Here is a 20,831-nt window from a genome sequence, read left to right as displayed (position 1 = left end):
ACGTGTGCAGGCGTGAAAGACATAAAAGATCTGCAGTTTGTGTTTGGTTTGTATTGCTGAATGGGACTGCTGGTGATCACTTTGACACTGCAGCGCTGTGTTACCGAATTTTAAGGAGACTTGACGGTTGTGGATGATGTGATGATAAACTCTTTTAATTAGTTAATTGTTCATTTAAAAACAAAAAAGGGCAAATAAAGAGAGCTTTTGGGGTTTTTTCTTTAAATTGTGTTTAAATTATACAGTATTTCAAAACGAAACACTGATTTTAGATTCACACAAGATAGAGAAAGTCGATAAATGATCACATGTACACAAGTAAATTGATTTACTGATAACCATCTCAGTCATTAGTCAGTCAGCTGTTTCAAGTCTAAGCAGGTCTGCAGATACGTGGTCATTTAGCTGGTCAGATGGACGTGTGCGCTCTCATGTCAGTAGGTGGTCTTTTGTTACCAGCTGCTTACAGGTGGTTAGACATGGCTCCAGGTCAGCGACCTTCTGCCCTCTGTGTGTGCATGTGCTCAAGCATGCATACGTATGCGTGAAGGACACAGGCGGAGAGCGTCTCTCTCTCTTTTGCTGTGCCATGTCAGCTCAGTTACAGCTGACCCAAGCAAAACTGTAACACCAAAAAAATCATCTAAATGTCGTCTCACATAGTTGGCAGGGCAGAGGCATACCGCACTGACACAACAGGAAGGTGGAATTTCCCTGGTTTAGGATTTAGGTGGGTTTTTTTTACACTACTGTTTCACAAGCTATGCCTCCACTTCACTCCTCATAAGGTTCACAGTATAGAAAGCAAATGCTCCAAGTTTCTGCTTTTTTTTTCTAGGTGCTGCACAGAAAGTTTCTGTTTACGCCGAACATGTCAAATCTGACTGGCTTTCCTTGATCTCTAAACTATACGCCATGAATCTGTCTGATGTGAAGTTGACTTTCTAATTGCAGCTGTTCTTTCAAATTTCACTGATTAGCCCAATAAGCACAAGTACAGTAATTATGAGAATAGCATTTTTGTCTGAAACGTGACACAGACACCTGTGAGCTGAGTTTAATCAGACTGAACATGTTTTAATTTGGCACTGTCCTGAGTTAAAATTCCTGCCTTTGAATGGCCACATCTGCCATGCATGCCATCAGTCAGATGCTGGGGAAATCTAGAGGGATGGCGTCACTTTTTAATGAAGTTCTGGCATGGTAGATAACATGTTCTGTATAACGTGAAAATGTTTTCATCCATCATGACTTCACCTTGGCATTTCATCTGTGATTGACAGATGGAGAGCTGTATGCAGGAGTGTACATTGATTTCATGGGAACAGACTCGGCGATCTTCCGTACACTGGGGAAGCAGACAGCCATGAGGACTGATCAGTACAACTCCAGATGGTTAAATGGTAATGTCTCAACTCACAGCTTGTTCTGCATCCAGGATTTACTTCCTTGACTCATTTTGCTGTAGACCAGTTTTTATTTACTCCTCAGTTTCTTAAGATCATTACTGTAATGTTTAAGGTTACCAAGTTAAGCCTTGGGGTTAAATACCATCCTGCTGATAGTCAAATTGAGAATGTTCCCTTTCCAGTCAGTTTCAGTTGACTGAATGATCAATTGACTCAAAGCATGCCATTCACTACACTAACTGTTCACTGCATGCCTGCAGCAGAGTCTGACAACAGGGTCAATAGTGTAGTTGCAGGAGAAAATTAGCGCAAGTCAATAATGACTCAGAGTAGCCTTTGCTTTGTGAATGAACTGTGATTGGCTCAGTGACATAAATGCTGTTCGAGAGCTTTCATTTGATATGGACAAATCAGTCACAGCATCCCCCCCCACCCCCCTGAATCCTGCAGGCTCCCAGATTTTCCTCTGACCCTGTTGCCCTGACAACAATCCCCTGGCAGTGGTTCACTGAATCGGGACACCTGAGTCCTGCTAATCAGCCATGTGAGATGTCACAGATATCCCCCCTCCCCCATTACATGGTTCCTGGTTATCCCCCCTCCGCTTGGTTTGGTTTGTCCTCATTTGGGACCCTGGTCTGTCACAGTGGGGAGGGGCACTCTGTGTTGCGTGTCCAGTGTTGACCCAGTGAATCAGCCAGCGGGAGCACACTGTGATGCCATATTGAGCATTGTCACTAGGAAGAAATAAAGGGACAAGTTTAGAGTGTCAAAGTGCTGTTTAGTCTTTAGGCTGCTGTTATTTTGCCCATAACAGTATTAATAAAAATAAATAAATAAAAGCATTTTATTTCGAAGGGTTAAGCTGCTGAATGAAACAAGATTTTCAAGGTCTCAAGTATTTTTCTTGATAATTGACAGCTTTCCTTGTTTATCTTAAAACAATGGTCAGGTACACGTGTAAACTGAAGAATACAAAGTCAACATACAGCCATGGTCAGAGGCAATTTTGTGTGCGTTCAGGATGTCCCTCTTCTTTTCTCTTGAATGCTATTAGGAAGCTTTTTGACATTTGGCACAAAGGTTCACGAGGACCGAAGGAACTGATTTGATTTGGTGGTCAAAGGTCACTGTGACCTCACACGGCACATTTGGCCACAACTCAAAAATCTGCACGTGATTTCACAAAATGTTTAATGGGAGGCTACTTTCAGTGTGACATCATGACATTTTGAAAAACACTTTTGTGGCTGTAAAGAGGTTTTAAATATGTTGCCTGCACACATGATGTATTTTCCAAGACTTGTGTTGAACATTTTCTTTCCTTTTTTGTCTACAGATCCCACATTTGTTCATGCACACCTCATTCCAGACAGTGCTGAAAAGAATGACGATAAACTCTACTTCTTCTTCCGCGAGAAAGCATCTGAGATGGGCCAGAGTCCCATGACGCAGTCCAGGATAGGGCGGATCTGCCTGGTGAGTTATCACACCAGTCATCAAATTTAATGCTTATGTGTCTCCGTAATGATTAGTTATGCTCTGCTGGCAGTTTGAGGCCCATAAAGGAAGTCCCCCATGATCATCAGAAACTGTTTTCTGACTAATAATTACTATGTACAACAGAGTGATGCTTAGCAAAGTATTTGTCATTTGCCTCAAAGGCCAAGTCTGAGATCCTTTATTTCTTTTCCTCAGGGTGAAAGGTTTGAAGAGCAGGGTTGACTTTAATCCACGTCTGTAGGCATACAGAGACATCTTTGCAAAGCCTGTGTTTAATTAGCATTGTAGTGTTGTAGACACACAAACAATTGAGCTGTGTTCAAAACTTTCAAAGCATCTGCACGTAGACTTCAGAAAAATGCCTCTGAAGGGTTCTGTGTTTGCAAGCTGCATCCCTTAAGTGTGTAATTCAAAAGAGATGAAAAAACAAGACCATCTAGCTGTTCTAGGAGGCTTAGAGCTAAATGCTACTTTCAGCATCCTTACAGTCTCACAGTGGTTGGTTATTTTTTCTATAAAAAGTTGCTGTGTTTTTCTCACATCTTGTGTGTTAACAGTCTTGAATGTTTTAGAGGTTAAATAAGATTTTATATATATCCTCCAAAAAGATTAAAGTCAAGTCAAGTTTCTGGACGATATTAATTGAAACATTTAAAGCACACAAGAAAATTGGAAACTTTTTTTTCCTTGTAACTATTAGTAGATAAAAACGAACATTAAATTTTATTCTTCTAACCCACAAATCATTCTGACTGTGAAATGCGCTGATTTCATGTATCATCCCAGTTCTTTGCCTCAGTAGCAAAGGTTTTCTGACCGCCTTGTGAAGACTGGCCAAGCTAAAACATAAAGCTATGTCTTTATTTATACAGACCAGTTGTTCCAAATAGCTGTTGGTCAGATATTGCTCAAGCTTATCCCGTTGAGTAATTTTTGGAGCAGTGTGAGAATGACTCCCGCGTGTCTCTGCTTTTCAGAACGATGATGGTGGACACTGCTGTCTGGTGAACAAGTGGAGCACATTTCTAAAGGCTCGTCTCATCTGCTCAGTGCCCGGAGCTGATGGCATTGAGACACACTTTGATGAACTAAGTAAGTTGAATTATTTCCCAGGATCCCTGACCCTTTTAGAGCTTCTCTGATGCTCCCTTTCATCTCTGGATTTTGAACACCGCATCGCGTCACCGGTAGTCACTCTAAACCTAAAATTTAAGTTTGCATATTTAAAAGAGAAATGAACCATTTTCTTTCAAAATGTGTCGCATGTTGCATTTTACAACTCAGTTAACGCAAGTCAGGGACCGTATAGTGCATTTGGTAGGAGTTAATGTAAAGCACATAATGAATGCCTCGCTGACCTCACAGAAACCCTGGCAGATGGAAAGTGAGAATTCTTAAATGGCTGCGTAACCGCGACTATTCAAAACAAGGCCCTGCAGATGGACTTGTTGTTGACAGATTCCGTATCAACAACTTCATCATTTGTAGAGTTCTCTTCACATTTGCTTTGCATACTTTCTCCATGATGTTAATCCACATGTACTCGGCATTTGGTGCGGTGCGTGTGGGCCAGCAGCTTACTGTACTATAGTCCGGGGACACATCCAGCAGCATTTAGCACATCTCTTCTTACGTGCTGCAATAGCAGGAAGAATCCCCGAGAAGCTGCAGCTTTAGATTAAGGTATCACTGACTCATACATGTTAATCTTGACATGTATATTCCTTTGAACCTCCTGTAAAGTAGGTGTCATCCTAAAAAAGGTAATGTCCATAATGTCAGAATGTAATCAGCCTGCTTTCAAGCACCATCAGTGTCTCACAGCCTTGTTTTTAGAAAAAGGAACCACATAGACACACATGCAGAGTAATCAAAGTAATGAGCAGCAGGAATCAGTCCAGCACATTGTGGATCATCACAGCCTCACATGACTGACGGGATTAAGGAGGGATTTGTAGTATCCTTAACATTGTAATGACAGGTGGAATGAGCAGCACTTACATTTTATTTTACTACACTGACTAGCTTCTGCTTGCTGGGAACTTATTTTCACAGTAATGAAAAACATATTTCACGACAGTACAAAACAAATTCTATAATCACCTTTATCCCATGTTCACATTCAGTCTGAATTGCCTTGTGAGTGCCGCAGGTGAAACAAGAAGTTCTGATAGTCCAAGTTTGCACCTGTCCAATATTATTATTAAGTAGATACAAACTACTACAGACTGTTTTTTCACTTAGCTTATGTATGAAAACACACACGTGTGTGTTAATTTAGAATCTATCATTAGATGACAAAAATTCCTGTTCATAAACATGGAAAAAATGAACAATAAATACATATATTTATTATTATTATAAATTACAGGCACTATTAACATCATGTTTATGGAACACTTATTTACAGATATGCATCGCAACACATCCCAGTGACCTGCAAAGTGCCACTGCACTAAAAAGTTAAGCAAAATGTACACATACACATAATGTACATGTAATGTGCCATGCGTTTTAGGATTAGCTGCTACACATAATGTATATAATTTGTAAGGGTCCTAAACACCTAGACAGATGTTGATAACCCTGGTACCCTAGATAGTTTATAAAGTTTCATGGAAATCGATTAATGAGATATGCTCATACGTTATGATCATTATAGTAAGATTATTATTACTAATATTACCTGATACAGTACTTAAAATGAATTTACAGAAAGCCCTGAATAACCAACTCTTTAAAGTGTCTTTTAGTACAATGCTGAACAAGGCAAAACAACAGTCTTAACTCAGTTATACAGCTTTCCCTGCAGTTGTGATAAGGGAAAATGCCAAAACATTTAGGAGTAGAATATGTTTATTTATGTCTTAAAGTTGTGCAATTTGACATGGGGGTCTATAGGGATTGATTATCTGATTAGCTTACCCTTTTAGGAACGCCAGTTTTTGGAACGTAGCACTGGCTTCAAACTTTAAACACCAGAGGGTGCATTTTCTGTAACCAATTACAACTCAGATAACGGCCTTGATGTGTAAAGTGTGCAGGCTTGCGTTCAACAACATAAAGCACCACCGACAAAACAGCCTTCTTCATGCCTGAGTCTTTCAAAACCCTGATTTGTACACCTTTTCAACTGATTATATTTGTACTTTGCCTGAGTTCAACATCTAAGCCAGTCCACAGTGAATTTTGACAGTAGTATTAAACATTTCATCAAGCGACGGTGCAGGTATGAGCTGAATCTATAGTAGGCCTAATCTTGTGCAGTGATGAGGCTTTGCAGATGTTAGTTGTGTGTTAAGAGCACTCAGTGTCTGTGACAGAAAAGCACTCTTTTGTCAGTGTTGCTGTACTTTTAGCGGTCCATCCACTGTCAGTTGTAGCCTCGGTGCAGATGAGCACTCGTGATGAGGTCATTCTGAGTCCTGAGGTGCAATGTAACATCCCACAGCTCTGTGGTCGCTCTTCCCACAACCACAGACAGTCTGGTAAAAATGTATTCTGTCTCCAGTCCTGCTGGTCCTGATGGAGCCCAGCAGAGGCATCGGAGTGGTTGTATGAGGACTCGGGGGAGAGAGTGGAGTAGATTCAGATGGTGAGGCTAACAGAAGAGAAAGCTTTCAGTGTTTTGCCGAGAGGAGGGAGAGGAGGAATATAAAAGCAGAGAGAAAGAGGCACACAGACACAAGAGCGGTGAAAAATGTCTGCCAGACAAAAATGAGAATTAATTTGTGACCTATAAGGTTTTATTGCCTTTTTCCAAAATGTAATTATGGAGAGAAATATTCTTTTTTTTGTTTTCTTCAGTTAAATCTAGTTATTTTTTTAGTCACTGAACTCCATAAAACATCCTCACTCTTCATGTATTTTTGGGGGGAGAGGGTTGTTTTTAAATTTCCTCCGCAATCATTTCGACTGGACATTTTAAGAACACATTTTAGGTGCACATCTTTCAGAGTGGGTATTAGGGAGATAATAATATACAATCTGTCTTTATTTGACAGTTTTTCTTCCACACAGTGACTGTTTACTGAGTGCATAATTCACCTGCACTTTTATTTTTACTGCACAGCACCTTATTTAGCCCAGCCCTTTGTGTTCTTTCTGCGCTTACAGCAATTAAAGATGTTTCTCTGCTAATGTGATGCTGACAGCGCCTCAGAGACTCTGTCTGATCTGACACATCAGAAACAAAAGTTCGAATTATGCAACTTGTTCCAGTTCGTCGCCGATTTATGACTTTTCTCTTTTTTACTGCGCTTGTTCTATAGCCAGGAGGTCTGTCAAACTGGCGTCGGACGGGTTATGAATTTCTGCAGTGTTTGCCAAAAGTTAATTTTTTGCTTAAGCGAGGGGCCATTACCTGTCATTTTCATACCTTGGCATGTAAGGAGATTTTTTTTTTATGTTTGAAAAGATTTTAAACTCCTGATCAAAAGGGAGTTTGTTTATTAAGGAGCTCTGCAGAGTCAGGAATGATGTTTTTATGCAAGCCATGTGGATTTAAGCTTCTTCTTGTTTATCCAATGCACGCTGAGTAAAGTCGAGGGTACAGAGATTAAAGCGTGTGTTATTACATTTCACCTTCAGTTCCACATGCATAACTTTCCTTTCGCTCTTTAACATGCTGCTTCTTACTTTCAGTCAGTTGATATTTGAGCGAGAAATCTGAGCAGGCGGATCCACACTCTTATTGTTGCTTGTTTTCAGCTTTTCAGATAACCATGGGTTATAAAAAGAGAGGCTAGGATTTCATGGCTATTCACTGAAATTGGTATTTTCTAAAGACTTTTGACTATAGGGTATTTTTTTGTCCAAGGCCTTTTCAAACAAGTGATTTGAGAACTTGTTTCTTCTTTTCCATTGATGAAAAACCATGAAATGGAACTGGGTGTTTTTCTGCTCTACCTGTCTACATTAAATGTATTTCAGTTTTCCTTCTTATTGTTTTTCCTTGCACTTTCCTCTAATGAAACCATCAGAGGATATGTAGGGCTCAAAACTGCCTCAGTCCCACAGTCACTGGATCCATATGGCTCCTATTAAAGCCATGTTTCACCCGAGATCTCTTTTTCACATATATTCCCTGCTGAGGCCGAGGAACTGTAGTTTCAGCTTTGGAAGAGTTTAGATTCAGGATCTCATTGAGACTCTCATAACCGCAATTCATGATGAACTCACAGCGAAGGAAGAAAAAGTCTCAGGGTCACAAGTACTATTACTTTGGGTTAGTTAGGTTCATTTTAACAGTTTTATTTTTTTCAGATTTAAACAGGTCAGAGTAGGGAGGAGTATCACAGGAGTAACATTGTGCATTTGCACTCATTACATGGCCATTTTGTGCATAGTAGTTCTGTCTACTTTTCATGTATTTTTGCCAGTAAACCTGCAGAATGTCTACTAATGTGATATCATTTAACTGTTGCAATCGACTTAGGGATCCAAGTACTTCGTCATGCACTGCCTGTTATGGTTTATGACTCTGACTAATTGCTATAAATCTTTTCATTATCTTGTAGGAGACGTGTATATCCAGCCAACTCAAGACACAAAGAATCCTGTCATCTATGGCGTCTTCTCAGTTTCAGGGTAAGCATGGCTTTTTCAAACTCTCTAACTTTGATGCAGTTTTGGATAGAAAGTGTGTTTTGGTTCCCTCCTGTGGTTTTTATTCCTTTCCGCTGAGCCCGAAGGTGTCTGCTCTGTCTGATGTTGAAATGCGGCGTTGCATTTGTGTGGGCCGTCACATTCAGGATGCAAAGACGAGACAGAAAGTGAATGTGGAGCCCAGAGGGAGTAGCGTTCCTCTGGGAGGCTGACTGAGCCTATAAGTTCCTCAGAGGTCAGGTTTGATAGCAGGTTGTCATTCAGCACACAGCATTAAAATTCAAGTCAACCAACCAGACGTGTAAACTGAGATTCTGACGGCACACAAAGCAGGAGGAGGTGCGCGCAGAGTCATAATAAACATGTCCTGATTAATGTATTTGAGAAACAAATACTGTTATTGTTTCCATCTTCTCTTTAGGCATCAGGCATGTTTAAACCCAGCTGATAAAAACACATGTGGTGCTAATGACAGGGGCCCATGACAGAAGTTACAAACATAGTACACCCACCACACAGTGGCGAGAGCCTGTACTCTGGCGATTCTCTGCAGTATGTGGGTGTTTGTATGTCAGTGTGTCAGACAGCTTGACTCTACTTGAGTCAGTTTGAGTGTGTGTTTGTGCGTCATAATGTTTCAGTGTGTTCCTGTAAGTATGTGAGTACGTGGGAAGGAAGTAGATTCTACCAGCCACGGAGAGCTATCGCACTAATTATCCCAGGGAGTGAGAAAATCTGAATCCTCGAGCTGCTGTCTTTATGTGTTCACCTTTTCTTTTCTTTTCCTCCTGCCCTCCTCCAGATCTGTGTTTAAAGGCTCGGCAGTGTGTGTGTACTCTATGGCTGACATCCGTATGGTCTTTAATGGGCCATTTGCCCACAAGGAAGGCCCTAACTATCAGTGGGTGCCATACACTGGGAAAATCCCCTACCCTCGACCTGGCACTGTGAGTTAAAACATATAATATATATGTTACTAGAACCATGAATAAGATAAACAAGTAAATTGCTCAACAGAAATTTTTGGTTTCTTACTAGTGTCCTGGAGGCACTTTTACCCCCAACCTGAAATCCACAAAGGATTACCCAGATGAGGTTATTAACTTCATGAGAAACCACCCCACTATGTACAACGCTGTATACCCAGTGCACAAGCGCCCCCTGGTGGTCAGAACCAATGTGGACTACGAGTTCACCACAATTGCCGTTGACCAAGTGACAGCTGCCGATGGGAGCTATGAGGTGCTATTCTTGGGCACAGGTAAGTGTTTTAAGAACAAAACTGGGCATTGTCTGATGATTGCACAGTAATCTTACACGTCTATCATTGTGCACTGTTAAATTCTGTGGCCTTGGCTTTAGCTGGGAGGTTTGCACACGCATGTTGAAACAATCTGTCTCTTAAACATTAATGAGTCATAGTGTGGCTTTCCAAAAACCAGTTCTCTGTTGCAGATATTTTAGAATAACAATGAAGAAACCAAGGTCAAGGTATTAATAGCCAAATAAATCAACAGAGCTCAGCCAAAGTTACTTCTTCCCACTCTTTCAGATCGAGGTACAGTCCAGAAAGTGATTGTCCTGCCAAGAGATGACTTGCAGACCGAGGAGCTGGTGTTAGAGGAAGTGGAGGTGTTCAAGGTCAGTCTTGCAGCCTTAGTCACTTTGCTACTAATCCTCTTTTTGCCCTACTCTACATTTATATACCATGTTTGTTATCTGTGATACAGAATAACAAATCCAGCATTCACATGTTTTTTAATTATGTCACTTCAGGTTCCCACTCCAATCACTACTATGAAGATTTCATCAAAAAGGGTAAGTTAGTGTAATTTGATTCAGACCAAACAGTTCAGCTAACAGCAATCAGACAGAGAACACAGTCGTCAAATTCAATATGAAAATACACAATCTAAGGAAAAAAATGCATGATTAAATACAAAACATTGTAGTACACAACCAAGACCTGATATCCAACTATAAATTTTGTGTAATTTGGTGCAGCTTATACTGAAAACAGACACAGGACTCTAGGTTAGGTTAGAGTATAGCCTAACCCGGAGCCTTCTTATGTCACATTGAGGATGATGGCTTAGAAACTCAGTGCAAGTAGCTTCAATCAATTATTCATTCTTTAAATATAAATCTATAATTCTTCCTTGAAACATTAGCGATGTCCAGAATTGTAAAATAAATGGCCTTTGCTTGAAAATATGTTCCTGTTTTAATTTCTAATTTGTATTTGTTTTTCTTTTAACAGCAACAGTTGTATGTCGGATCAGTCCTGGGTGTGACCCACTTGGCTCTCCATCGATGCGATGTGTACGGGGAGGTCTGCGCTGACTGCTGTCTCGCCAGGGACCCGTACTGTGCCTGGGACGGCAAATCCTGCTCCAGATATTCTGCCTCACAGAAGAGGTGAGGGTCAGGATTGTGTAGACAGGGAATATATAAATGAAGCAGACGAAGTGCAGCAACAAAGTATTTGCACTTCATTACTTCCCACCTCTGCAGTTGGAGTATTTATGCAGATTTCTTATTTTTCAAGTGTGTTTCGGTTAAATTTTATATCCGTGGCTGTTGATTTGACCCCTCTAGGCGGAGTCGTCGGCAAGATGTGAAGTATGGAAATCCTATCCGCCAGTGCAGAGGTTATAGCAGTGAGTGTCGCGTTGTACTAAGACTATAGCATTTAGACACCAGCATTTTTTCACTCGGGAGCTATCTCACAAATAAAATTGCAACTGTACATCATGTGTTGTTTTGTAGCCAATAAGAACCCTCTGGAGACAGTTCAGTACGGGGTGGAAGGAAGCACTACATTCTTGGAGTGCCAGGCCAGGTCTCCTCATATGTCTCTCAAGTGGCATGTGCAGAAGGAAAACAGTGACCGGAGGAAAGAGGTGAGTACAGCTCTTATATTAAACCTTCTATGATCTTTTTTTCTGTTTATCTTTTTTAAAACTTAAAATCTTTACTGGCCTTCTGTTCGTCCCAGATTCGCTCAGAGGGTCGCATGCTGAAAACAGATCAAGGACTTCTGATCCGCTCTCTACAGTCCTCTGACGGCGGCATCTACCAGTGTACGTCCACAGAGAAAAACTTCAAGCACACTCTTGTGAAACTGCAACTGGTGGTCCTTTCTAGTCGCACAGTCAACAACATTTTGGTGGAGACAGGCAGCCCGGCTCTTCCTCCGCTTCAGTCCAGTGCCTGGACTCCAAGTGCCAGTCAGTATAAGGACCTGCTAACCATCCTCAGCCAACCAGAGATGGGGCTGATCAACCAGTACTGCCAGGATTACTGGCAACTGGGAGACAGCAGCTTCGGGAACAACAAAGGCAAAAGCCTGAAAGAGCTGAAAGAACAGAAGAAACCTCGTAACCGCCGGCATCATGAAGAGCAGACAACTCCAGCTGAGACATGAGAAGCTTGATGTACATCGTATTCAAACAACCCCCTGTCTACCTTTACACACAACCTCCTAAACATTGCAACCCTCCATTTAGGGGAATGACTCCAGTCAGATAGAAAAATCAAATTCTCATCAAAGACAAGACAGAAACTGCAGAAACACAACGCAACAGCATCAAACAGTTTCTATGTAACTGTCGGGGATCGGGGGGGAGGGGGAAATACACAATATTTATTGTAGGTTGTAAAAAGTAATTATTTGTACCTATCTAGCAACCCTGTTTTTTGTGAATAGATCAATCTGTGCAAATATTGTGGTTATTATATTATTATTATTAGTGTTATTGTTTATTAAGATGTGTTATTTTGTTGAGAATATCTTTATGTTTGGTGTTTTTAAGAAACAGCGACACTAAACCCAGACATTGGGAGTATCCATACATGGACAAGAACTGATGGACATGTATTCAGAAACTGCTAAGTGAAGACCATGTTGGATCCTTTGACTGCTGGCAGTATTCAGTGTCTAAGCTGAAAGAGGAGTCGGGATGTCCGCGAATGTCTCGTAACTCTCTGAACTTCTTCACCAGATCTATGTACTGTATATTGGACAGTTTGTTTGTTTTGTTTTTTTACTGCGAAGTACAAGCTGTTGACAGAAAAAACAATAAAAATGGCATTTCGCAGGACGTGCACGGATAATGGAAATGCCCAGAGACTGCAGCTGTGACGTCACGGACGCACAGTTATATGTGAATGAAGAGCCCTCTGTGGCAGGTAGAACGTCTTTCCTTTCACGATGTGGTCCAGTCGGGCCTCAAGTAGAGCTGTTACTCATCTTCTTCCAGAATCGGTTGCTGCCAAGTGTTTGTTTTGTTTATATGTGAATATCACATCTCAGTGTCGTATCCTTAACGTGATCTTTGTGATAAGCTGTTTTCTTTTTTGGGGGGGAAGGGGGAGGGGGTCTTTTAATGACACAAAAGCTGATAACATAACATTGCCTTCTCTTTTCTCTCTTTGGGAAAAGATATTCCAGCAGGCAGCTATGTGTGAGTTTGTAACAGTTTGTGATTATAAAATGAACAAAGCACCTTCTGTTGTCGAATTGGTCATTTCAAAAATATTAAATACTTCCCCAATATCTGTGGCATTTTACATAGTGTATTCATATAAGGCAAAGCATTCAGTTTGTAAGCTTAACAATTTCTTTTTAGTTCTCTTAATCCATTCCTGACATTTCTATGCTAAATATCAGTTCTCAACAGGGGGAATATGTAAAATGTAATCAGTCTACAAAAACTGGGCTGATGTTCAGAGCTTATGAGAGTAATGTTTCTGATTAGGGATGTGCTTAATGTATCCACTACTTACCAACAAAGATGTTTGCCAGTACAGTTCCGCCACAGAGGTTATATAAAAGCATGGAAGTGATTAAATTCTACAAGGTGTCACAAATACAAACACTAGCAAAGCTGATTGCCACCAAACCTGAAGAGAAATCTTTCCCAAAATCTTTAGAAGGTGGCTTTTCATTGTGCATGACGTGTACAGTGTATGTATGTGGTATTTGTCTAAAATTCTACATTGCTGTGGATGTCAGTGAATGTCTTTCTTGTTGTGGGAATATGGAAATGCTATGGATGTGGTCACACCTTTTTATGGTGGGAAAGGCTTGAAGGCAAGATTGTGATTTTTATTCTCTCTCTCTCTCTCTCTCTCTCTCTCTCTCTCTCTCTTTTGCTCTCAAAAAAATTAGAAAAGCAAATGATTTGCAGACTTTGAGGTAAAGTTATGTATGCACAGTTGGTGTTATTGTAATGACTTGTAAAAAAATTATTACCTTTTCTTCCTTATCATTGTTGCTGACTAATAAATTAAAGCTCTATATTTTATAATAACACACGTTCTCTTCTGTTTGCCAGTGTTGGTACATAGTACGATATGCTTCCTGCCATGCAGGCACTTCTTTCTTCGTAACAGCCTTATAACCATAAGTAAGTAAATACAGATGTGGTTGACACAGTTCTAAAAATATCTGGAAAAAAACCATGCTGCTTACACATCAATCATAGTAGCACCAGAAAACGTCTGCATTGGCTTTCCCACCTACTCTGTTACTTTTCAAATGAGTGAAAGTTTTTACTTTAATAGCAGACCTGATTCTGCTGTAAAGATCTATTGGAGTGGAAATGGTAGTATGAAGAGCTAACCACGCAGTACAAATACTCAATGAAGTTGTAAAATTTGCAGATAAGTAGACCGACAGCAACATACTGAAAACACTTCTGAAGACAGCCTAGTAATAGGCCTGAATGTTTGAGAGCTCAAACTATGATATTATATCAGGGACAGCACAGTCTGTTGGGATTTACATCTTTACTTTTCTAAATTCTTGAATCATCTGGATATGAATACATTAATTTTGTGTCACTTTACCTAAAATATTTCCACAAGCTAAACAAGAGAGATAAAAGAACCAAGTTTGAAGCATGTTTGTGTTGTATCGTGTATCTTGGCGATCGTGGCTCAAGAGTTGGGCGTTCGTCTTGTAATCGGAAGGTTGCCGGTTCGAGCCCTGGCTCAGACAGTCTCGGTCGTTGTGTACTTGGGCAAGACACTTCACCCGTTGCCTACTGGTGGTGGTCAGAGGGCCCGTTGGCGCCAGTGTCCGGCAGCCTCGCCTCTGTCAGTGCGCCCCAGGATGGCTGTGGCTACATTGTAGCTTGCCATCACCAGTGTGTGAATGTGTGTGTGGATGATTGTGTATAGTGTAAAGCACTTTGGGGTCCTTAGGACCAAGAAAAGCGCTATACAAATACAGACCATTTACCATCTTCCAACTAATCAAGATCATGTGTCTTTTGTTCCATTTGCAATCTGACTCCATATGCATGAATACAATGTCAGTCTCTTACTGCCCAAACTAAACAAAAGCTGTATGGATAGCTTAAACACAGTGCCGGTAGCTATTTTCCTGAGAGAGGGAAAAGGCCCAGAAAAAAAAGTTAATAAAGCCTAATTGACCATGTTAACATGTCTAAATGCACTGGGTTAGTGCTCTGGGACTGACTGATAGATATTTCCATTAACACAATAGTTAACAGGTGTACCTAATAACGTTGTGGTCAATGTATATCAATAATATTAATCATATTAATAAATAGGACTCTATTTAAGCATAGTAGTTGATCAGGTATCTTATTCTTTTTTTAAATCTTGTGCACTCCTTAGTCAATTAATATAAAAGTTTGGTAACTAGTATTTGTGGGTGGCAAATAAACCCAACGGAGCAAAAAGTATAAGATTTACTCTGAAATGCTACAAACCCGAAGTGTAAAGTGGCTTAGAATGTAAAGAAGTGACTAACAAATTTCACTTACCGGTATACTAAAGTAGAGCTCCTGAGCAAATTCTCTCATTGTGCTGATTGGCTACAGTGTATTCAGTCACAGTGACTTTATCATTTTGAGCTCCTCAAAAGAGCAAAGTAAGATTGCTTTATTGAATTTTTAAGGAAAATGTATTTCATCCGTAACACATCAGTGCACATGCTGTACATACAAGCATGCATAGACAACTGAACGTGAGTAGATTAGGATCCTTAACCAGCTTCAGATTGAGGTCAATGAGATCTGTCGGGTGAAACCCTAAAGCCCTTTAAGCACTTCAGAACTCACCCTTCAGTCTGTAGTATGTAATAAGAAATGCTAGTATTTCATATTTGGACCTGGAACTGAGCGTCTGGTTGTGTATTTCGTTGGCTAATTGATTAAATACAATTGTTTATTTGTTTGTCTGTTTAAAAACAAATTACAAAACCTTTATCTATCTTTAGTCCCTTAAAAGCACTAAGCACACAACATGCAAACATACACTCATTATCTTTCCAGATTTAATAATTTAACTTACTGCTAATGTGGAATTGATTTCGTTTGGTTAACCAAAATTGCACTTATATAAAACACCTAGCATCACAAATATTTAGCCTCACATGGTCCTGTTTGAAAGCACCTAAAAACAACACAGAGAGATAAGCACTTGAGCCGCTGTTCATCTTCCGCTGAGCACAGCAAAATCCCCATAAAGGTTAGATAGGTTAGATCCTACACTGATGTATGCCCGAGTCTTCCCCTGCACCTTTCGCTCTGCCCTAAAAGCACTCCTGTCCTTGTGCTCTATTGGTCACCACTGATCAGGTGGGTAGAGGATGCCCAAAATCCTTTCCTAAGTCAGGAAAATGCTCAAACATTCTCCAGTGTTTGCAGCACGCAGTTGACTCATCAGCTGCACAGTTGAAGGCTCCGGTCACATTGTTGACGAGCAGCTAGGACCTGCCTCCATTTTTCTTGACACTTGGCCTTTGAGCAAAGGGGGCCCACGCCGGGTAAAGTAGGATGGGAGCTGGAGCCAGCGCTGAGGAAAAACGCTCCAGGGAGCTGGAGAAGAAACTGAAGGAGGATGCCGACAAGGATGCAAGAACTGTCAAGCTGCTGCTGCTAGGTAAAGACAGGAGAGCTGGTAGAACCAAATGGCTAAGACGCATTAGTAGAAAACAACAATATCTGCTTATACATATCTAAGGGCCCATGGCGATGATAATTAGAGCACTTTTAATTCTAATTAAAGTTTTGTCTGTAGCATGTTCTGTTCGCAAACTTGAGTTTGCAAAGAAAAGACATACAAAACTCCCTTTTTTCTTGATGCAATTTTTTTTTCATATACTTGATGTCAAATAATCATACAAATAAAGTAGAAGTACTGCTATGGATAGATCTTATTTACCCCAAAACCCTTAAAAACTTACCAAATTGCCTAATTTTAAAACAGCCTAGGTGTTGATAAGAAGTTACATGTCTGTGTCATGTAAAGGCCTAATCACCTGTGTCCCTAAATTGCTGAGACACCTTGATAATCACTCAAGCCAATCCTCTGTTAATCCTGAAACAACAGGTCCTTCAGCACAAAGGGCTTAACCGTGAAGGACAAGGATACTGTACCACAAAACCCAAACACAGCCTGCGGCTGTAGCCCTCAAATATATTTTAAATACACTTTAGGCAATGTGTCAATAAATCAATGAGAAATGTGCGTTTAAAAAGTCATGTCTGTGAAGATTTACAGTTTTAAATTGATCAGCAGCTTAACCAGTAATTTCATACACCACACTGTGTTTTGCTGTATAAAGAAATACTGATTTATTCAGGAAAGTCATTCAGTATTACAGTCAGGTATATTTATCTGACAAATGGTCATGGATATTGCGTCATTTATAGCTTTTTTGAGTCCTCTAGTAATGTAGGTCAGGGATAACAAAAGATTAGACCTGAAGTAAGAAGTCCCTTTATCTGATGAAAAATTGCAACGTCTTCTGTAATTAACTCAAAAATACAAAATTAGCACCAAAAATAAGGTCAAAATTACCCACTTATCTTTCCCTAGATCCTTAAACATGATTAAAGCATTTTTATAAATATGTCATTCAAACAATTCAATTCTTGTTCTTCTTCCATACAGGTGCTGGAGAATCAGGCAAAAGCACTATTGTCAAACAGATGAAGTAAGCTGACTTTGCATCTGAGCAATGCTGACCTTCTTTTAGAGTTGACTGTAAGTTGCATTTTTTTAATGCTACATTTTTCTCACCAGAATTATCCACAAAGATGGTTACTCGCTTGAAGAATGCTTGGAGTTCATTACCATCATCTACAGCAACACCCTGCAGTCCATCATGGCCATTGTGAAGGCCATGAACACGCTCAATATCAACTACGGGCACTCTGATCAGCAGGTAACCACTGCTGACACTCATTTCCACATACATATGAAGCTAAACAGATTTCGTGGTCCTTATAGCTCACTAAACACACACATGCCTCCATGCAGGATGATGCCAGGAAACTCATGCATCTTGCAGACACCATTGAGGAAGGCACCATGCCTAAAGAAATGTCAGATATCATTCTGCGTCTGTGGAAAGATTCTGGCATACAGGCATGCTTTGACAGAGCTTCAGAGTACCAACTCAACGACTCTGCTGGATAGTAAGATATCACATTTACTCAGGTTTAACATTGCTACATTATTTTAATCTCTTGTATCAAGATGTGTCATTGACTTATTCTCTTCTCCTTCCCCCGGCAGCTATCTGAATGACTTGGAGCGACTGATCCAACCAGGCTACGTGCCCACTGAGCAGGATGTGCTGCGATCAAGAGTGAAGACCACTGGTATCATCGAAACTCAGTTTTCTTTCAAAGATCTCAATTTCAGGTGAGCCAGAGCAATGTTTATCAAGAGAATAAGACAAACAAATCAGCCGCTGGGCTTCCTGTGTGCACGGTGGCAAACAAGGCAACATGCTCCTGTTCTCGTGCAGAATGTTTGATGTGGGAGGTCAGAGGTCAGAGAGGAAGAAGTGGATCCATTGTTTCGAAGGCGTGACCTGTATCATCTTCATTGCTGCTCTGAGCGCCTATGACATGGTCCTGGTGGAGGATGATGAAGTGGTATGACAAGTTAAACTAGATACTTGATATTCTTTTATTAGGGTCCATGTTTTTGGAAAGTCTCTTCACTGGGATTTTTTTTCTCCCAGAATCGCATGCACGAGAGTCTGCACTTATTTAACAGTATCTGCAACCACCGCTACTTCGCCACCACCTCCATCGTACTCTTCCTCAACAAGAAAGATGTGTTCGTTGAGAAGATCAAGAAAGCACATCTCAGCATGTGTTTCCCTGAATATGATGGTGAGACAATCATTTCAAATACATATTTAAGATAGTGGCAAGCTAAGTAAAAGCAAAACTTTATAATTACACTGTCTCACCCAGGCCCCAATACCTATGAGGATGCTGGTAACTATATCAAAATGCAGTTCTTGGACCTGAACCTGCGCAGGGACGTCAAAGAAATCTACTCTCACATGACCTGCGCTACCGACACAGAGAACGTCAAGTTCGTGTTCGATGCCGTAACCGACATCATCATCAAAGAAAACCTGAAGGATTGCGGTCTCTTCTAAAAAAACACGCAGAAAACCAGATGAAGGTGAGCAAAGTAGAAAAATGATTTTAAAGATAATCAGGATGAACGGTTGTCATCGGTCACTATGGTTCACTCCTGTTTTGTTTTTTGTTTTTTACAGGGTGCTGGTAGAGCCCTATCACATTTCACAGATCTTTTTCTCAATTCAAACTGAGGCCTGAAGATGAAAACTGTCCCTGCAAGCAGCCATCCTCAAATCAGCGAATGCAAAAAAGAAAAATCTATTTTTTGTGTTCAAAATTAAGTTCTAGCTTTGACAAAGAACTTTTTTTCAGATAGCTCCAAATTCAGAAACTTCCGTGCAGGTTTAAGATGAGTTGAATTTCAGTTCATCTAAATTTTCCTCTCAAGTCTCTTGAACTGGTCTTTGGGGGGTGGCATGCAGTGTGTAGTTAAAACATCAGGAGCTTCTGTCAGCAAACAGTGATTTTTTTTTCTCATGTAATGTGAAAACATTTCCAGCTAATGCATTGTCTCTGTGTTACGGTAAGTGATCAGTGTACGGCTAAAAGGGCAAAGAAGATGACCTAACCACCTGCATATGCACTTCAGCCTCTGTTAGATATTTTAACAGAACCTTTCACTAGAAACGGCTTTTATGTACAAACACACTACAGCAGTTTGTAACATAACTCGAGCATGTCACAAATCGAACCTGTGACATGCTCGAGTCACATGAAAGTGTTAGGAAATCTAACTCGTTACAATAGTTGAAAATGGCCAGTGTATATAATTAAGCAGATTTCTGTTGGACAGTTAATTAAGTATGGCGACAGCATGTTGATATGTAACAATGTCGAGGGATAGATTTGTCAAAGATTTGTTTAAGTTAATTAAAACTCTGGGCCTTTGAGCCAACAATTCTGTACAGAAACCACTAATTGTATTCCTTGATCAAACTTATTAAAGCTTCTGTAGAAAACTCAGTACTTCTCAGTCTTTCACAAATTAAAAGCAACTCTGCAGTGTTGTGTTTAGAATTTTACATTTATTATTTCCACTGAATATTTCTTACTTAAATCATTGAAACGTGTCATTTTTACAAGTGACCGCCTTTAGTTTTTCATAAACGTTCAAAGAACAGCTCTGCGTTGAAGATTCTTTGCCTCCCTGTTTTTTAAATACAGTAACTATTCAGCAGTTAAATTTTTTTATATGTAGATTTTCAGAAGCTCAAAATAGAATAATTGACTGACAACTCCATGTCCAACTGAAGCTTGTTGCTTTGTCAAATTAAGAGAACTGAACTTGAGTCCAGGGGTTGAACTTGCATTTCATATATTTTCAGTGGAAATCTCAAAATTAGGACCAAAGGGATCACAAAGTAAGTCAAGAAGGTCATCATTAGGCCGAAAATACAAAATAAATGTCTCAAAAAGGAAAAACGTTACAAGTGAAAAATCTACTATCTTCATCAGCAGAAAAAAGCTCTAAAATGTATTAGAAAACAATTAAAAGTCAAAAAAATTCAGCCATCTGCTCCAGAACTCAAAAACAGATAGACAAGATTAGACGTTGCCTGAAAACATCTTACAGAGCCTGCACAGACGAAAGGTCGTAATTTGAAGCTCACCGCATGATGAGTCAAACACGGTGGAGGCAATACTCTGGTACGTGCATGTCTGCCAGTGGAATCGGGATCAGACAGTGCTTCACAGTGCAAATAAGTACTGACCCAAAGCATACTGCAGAAGCAAGACAAGAATTTCCCAATGCAAAGAAATGAAATATATTATTGAACGGCCAGGTCAGTCACCCGATCTCAACCAAATGCGGTATTTTTCTCAGTTACTGAAGGCCAAACTGAAGGTAGAAAGTCCAGCAAATAAGCTGCAACTGAAGAAGAAC

The 20,831-nt window shown here is 40.2% G+C and overlaps 2 protein-coding genes across 2 annotated transcripts in view; both read left to right on the top strand.

The window, feature by feature from the left end:
• sema3fa (sema domain, immunoglobulin domain (Ig), short basic domain, secreted, (semaphorin) 3Fa) overlaps positions 1–13,834 on the top strand; it is a 47,775-nt gene extending 33,941 nt beyond the window's left edge. The window contains exons 8-19 of the mRNA XM_040001922.1: positions 1,284–1,403; positions 2,749–2,888; positions 3,890–4,004; positions 8,432–8,501; positions 9,322–9,466; positions 9,558–9,780; positions 10,072–10,160; positions 10,296–10,337; positions 10,780–10,937; positions 11,118–11,179; positions 11,289–11,422; positions 11,518–13,834. Of these exons, the coding sequence (XP_039857856.1) occupies positions 1,284–1,403; positions 2,749–2,888; positions 3,890–4,004; positions 8,432–8,501; positions 9,322–9,466; positions 9,558–9,780; positions 10,072–10,160; positions 10,296–10,337; positions 10,780–10,937; positions 11,118–11,179; positions 11,289–11,422; positions 11,518–11,946 (1,727 nt within the window). The 3' untranslated portion in view covers positions 11,947–13,834. The remainder of the gene's footprint in view (positions 1–1,283; positions 1,404–2,748; positions 2,889–3,889; positions 4,005–8,431; positions 8,502–9,321; positions 9,467–9,557; positions 9,781–10,071; positions 10,161–10,295; positions 10,338–10,779; positions 10,938–11,117; positions 11,180–11,288; positions 11,423–11,517) is intronic.
• Positions 13,835–16,178: 2,344 nt separating this feature from the next.
• Positions 16,179–19,430, top strand: gnat1 (guanine nucleotide binding protein (G protein), alpha transducing activity polypeptide 1). Its single transcript, XM_040001884.1, has 9 exons — positions 16,179–16,436; positions 17,451–17,493; positions 17,583–17,724; positions 17,820–17,977; positions 18,078–18,206; positions 18,313–18,442; positions 18,532–18,685; positions 18,770–18,986; positions 19,084–19,430. Exons 1-8 carry the CDS (start codon positions 16,331–16,333, stop codon positions 18,958–18,960), a joined length of 1,053 nt encoding a protein of 350 aa, XP_039857818.1. The 5' UTR covers positions 16,179–16,330; the 3' UTR covers positions 18,961–18,986; positions 19,084–19,430.
• Positions 19,431–20,831: the final 1,401 nt, after the last annotated feature.

This window comes from Simochromis diagramma, unplaced genomic scaffold (genome assembly GCF_900408965.1).
Source record: "Simochromis diagramma unplaced genomic scaffold, fSimDia1.1 OVJJ01000320.1, whole genome shotgun sequence".
NCBI lineage: Eukaryota > Metazoa > Chordata > Actinopteri > Cichliformes > Cichlidae > Simochromis > Simochromis diagramma.
This window is presented reverse-complemented; position numbering and strand designations above follow the sequence as displayed.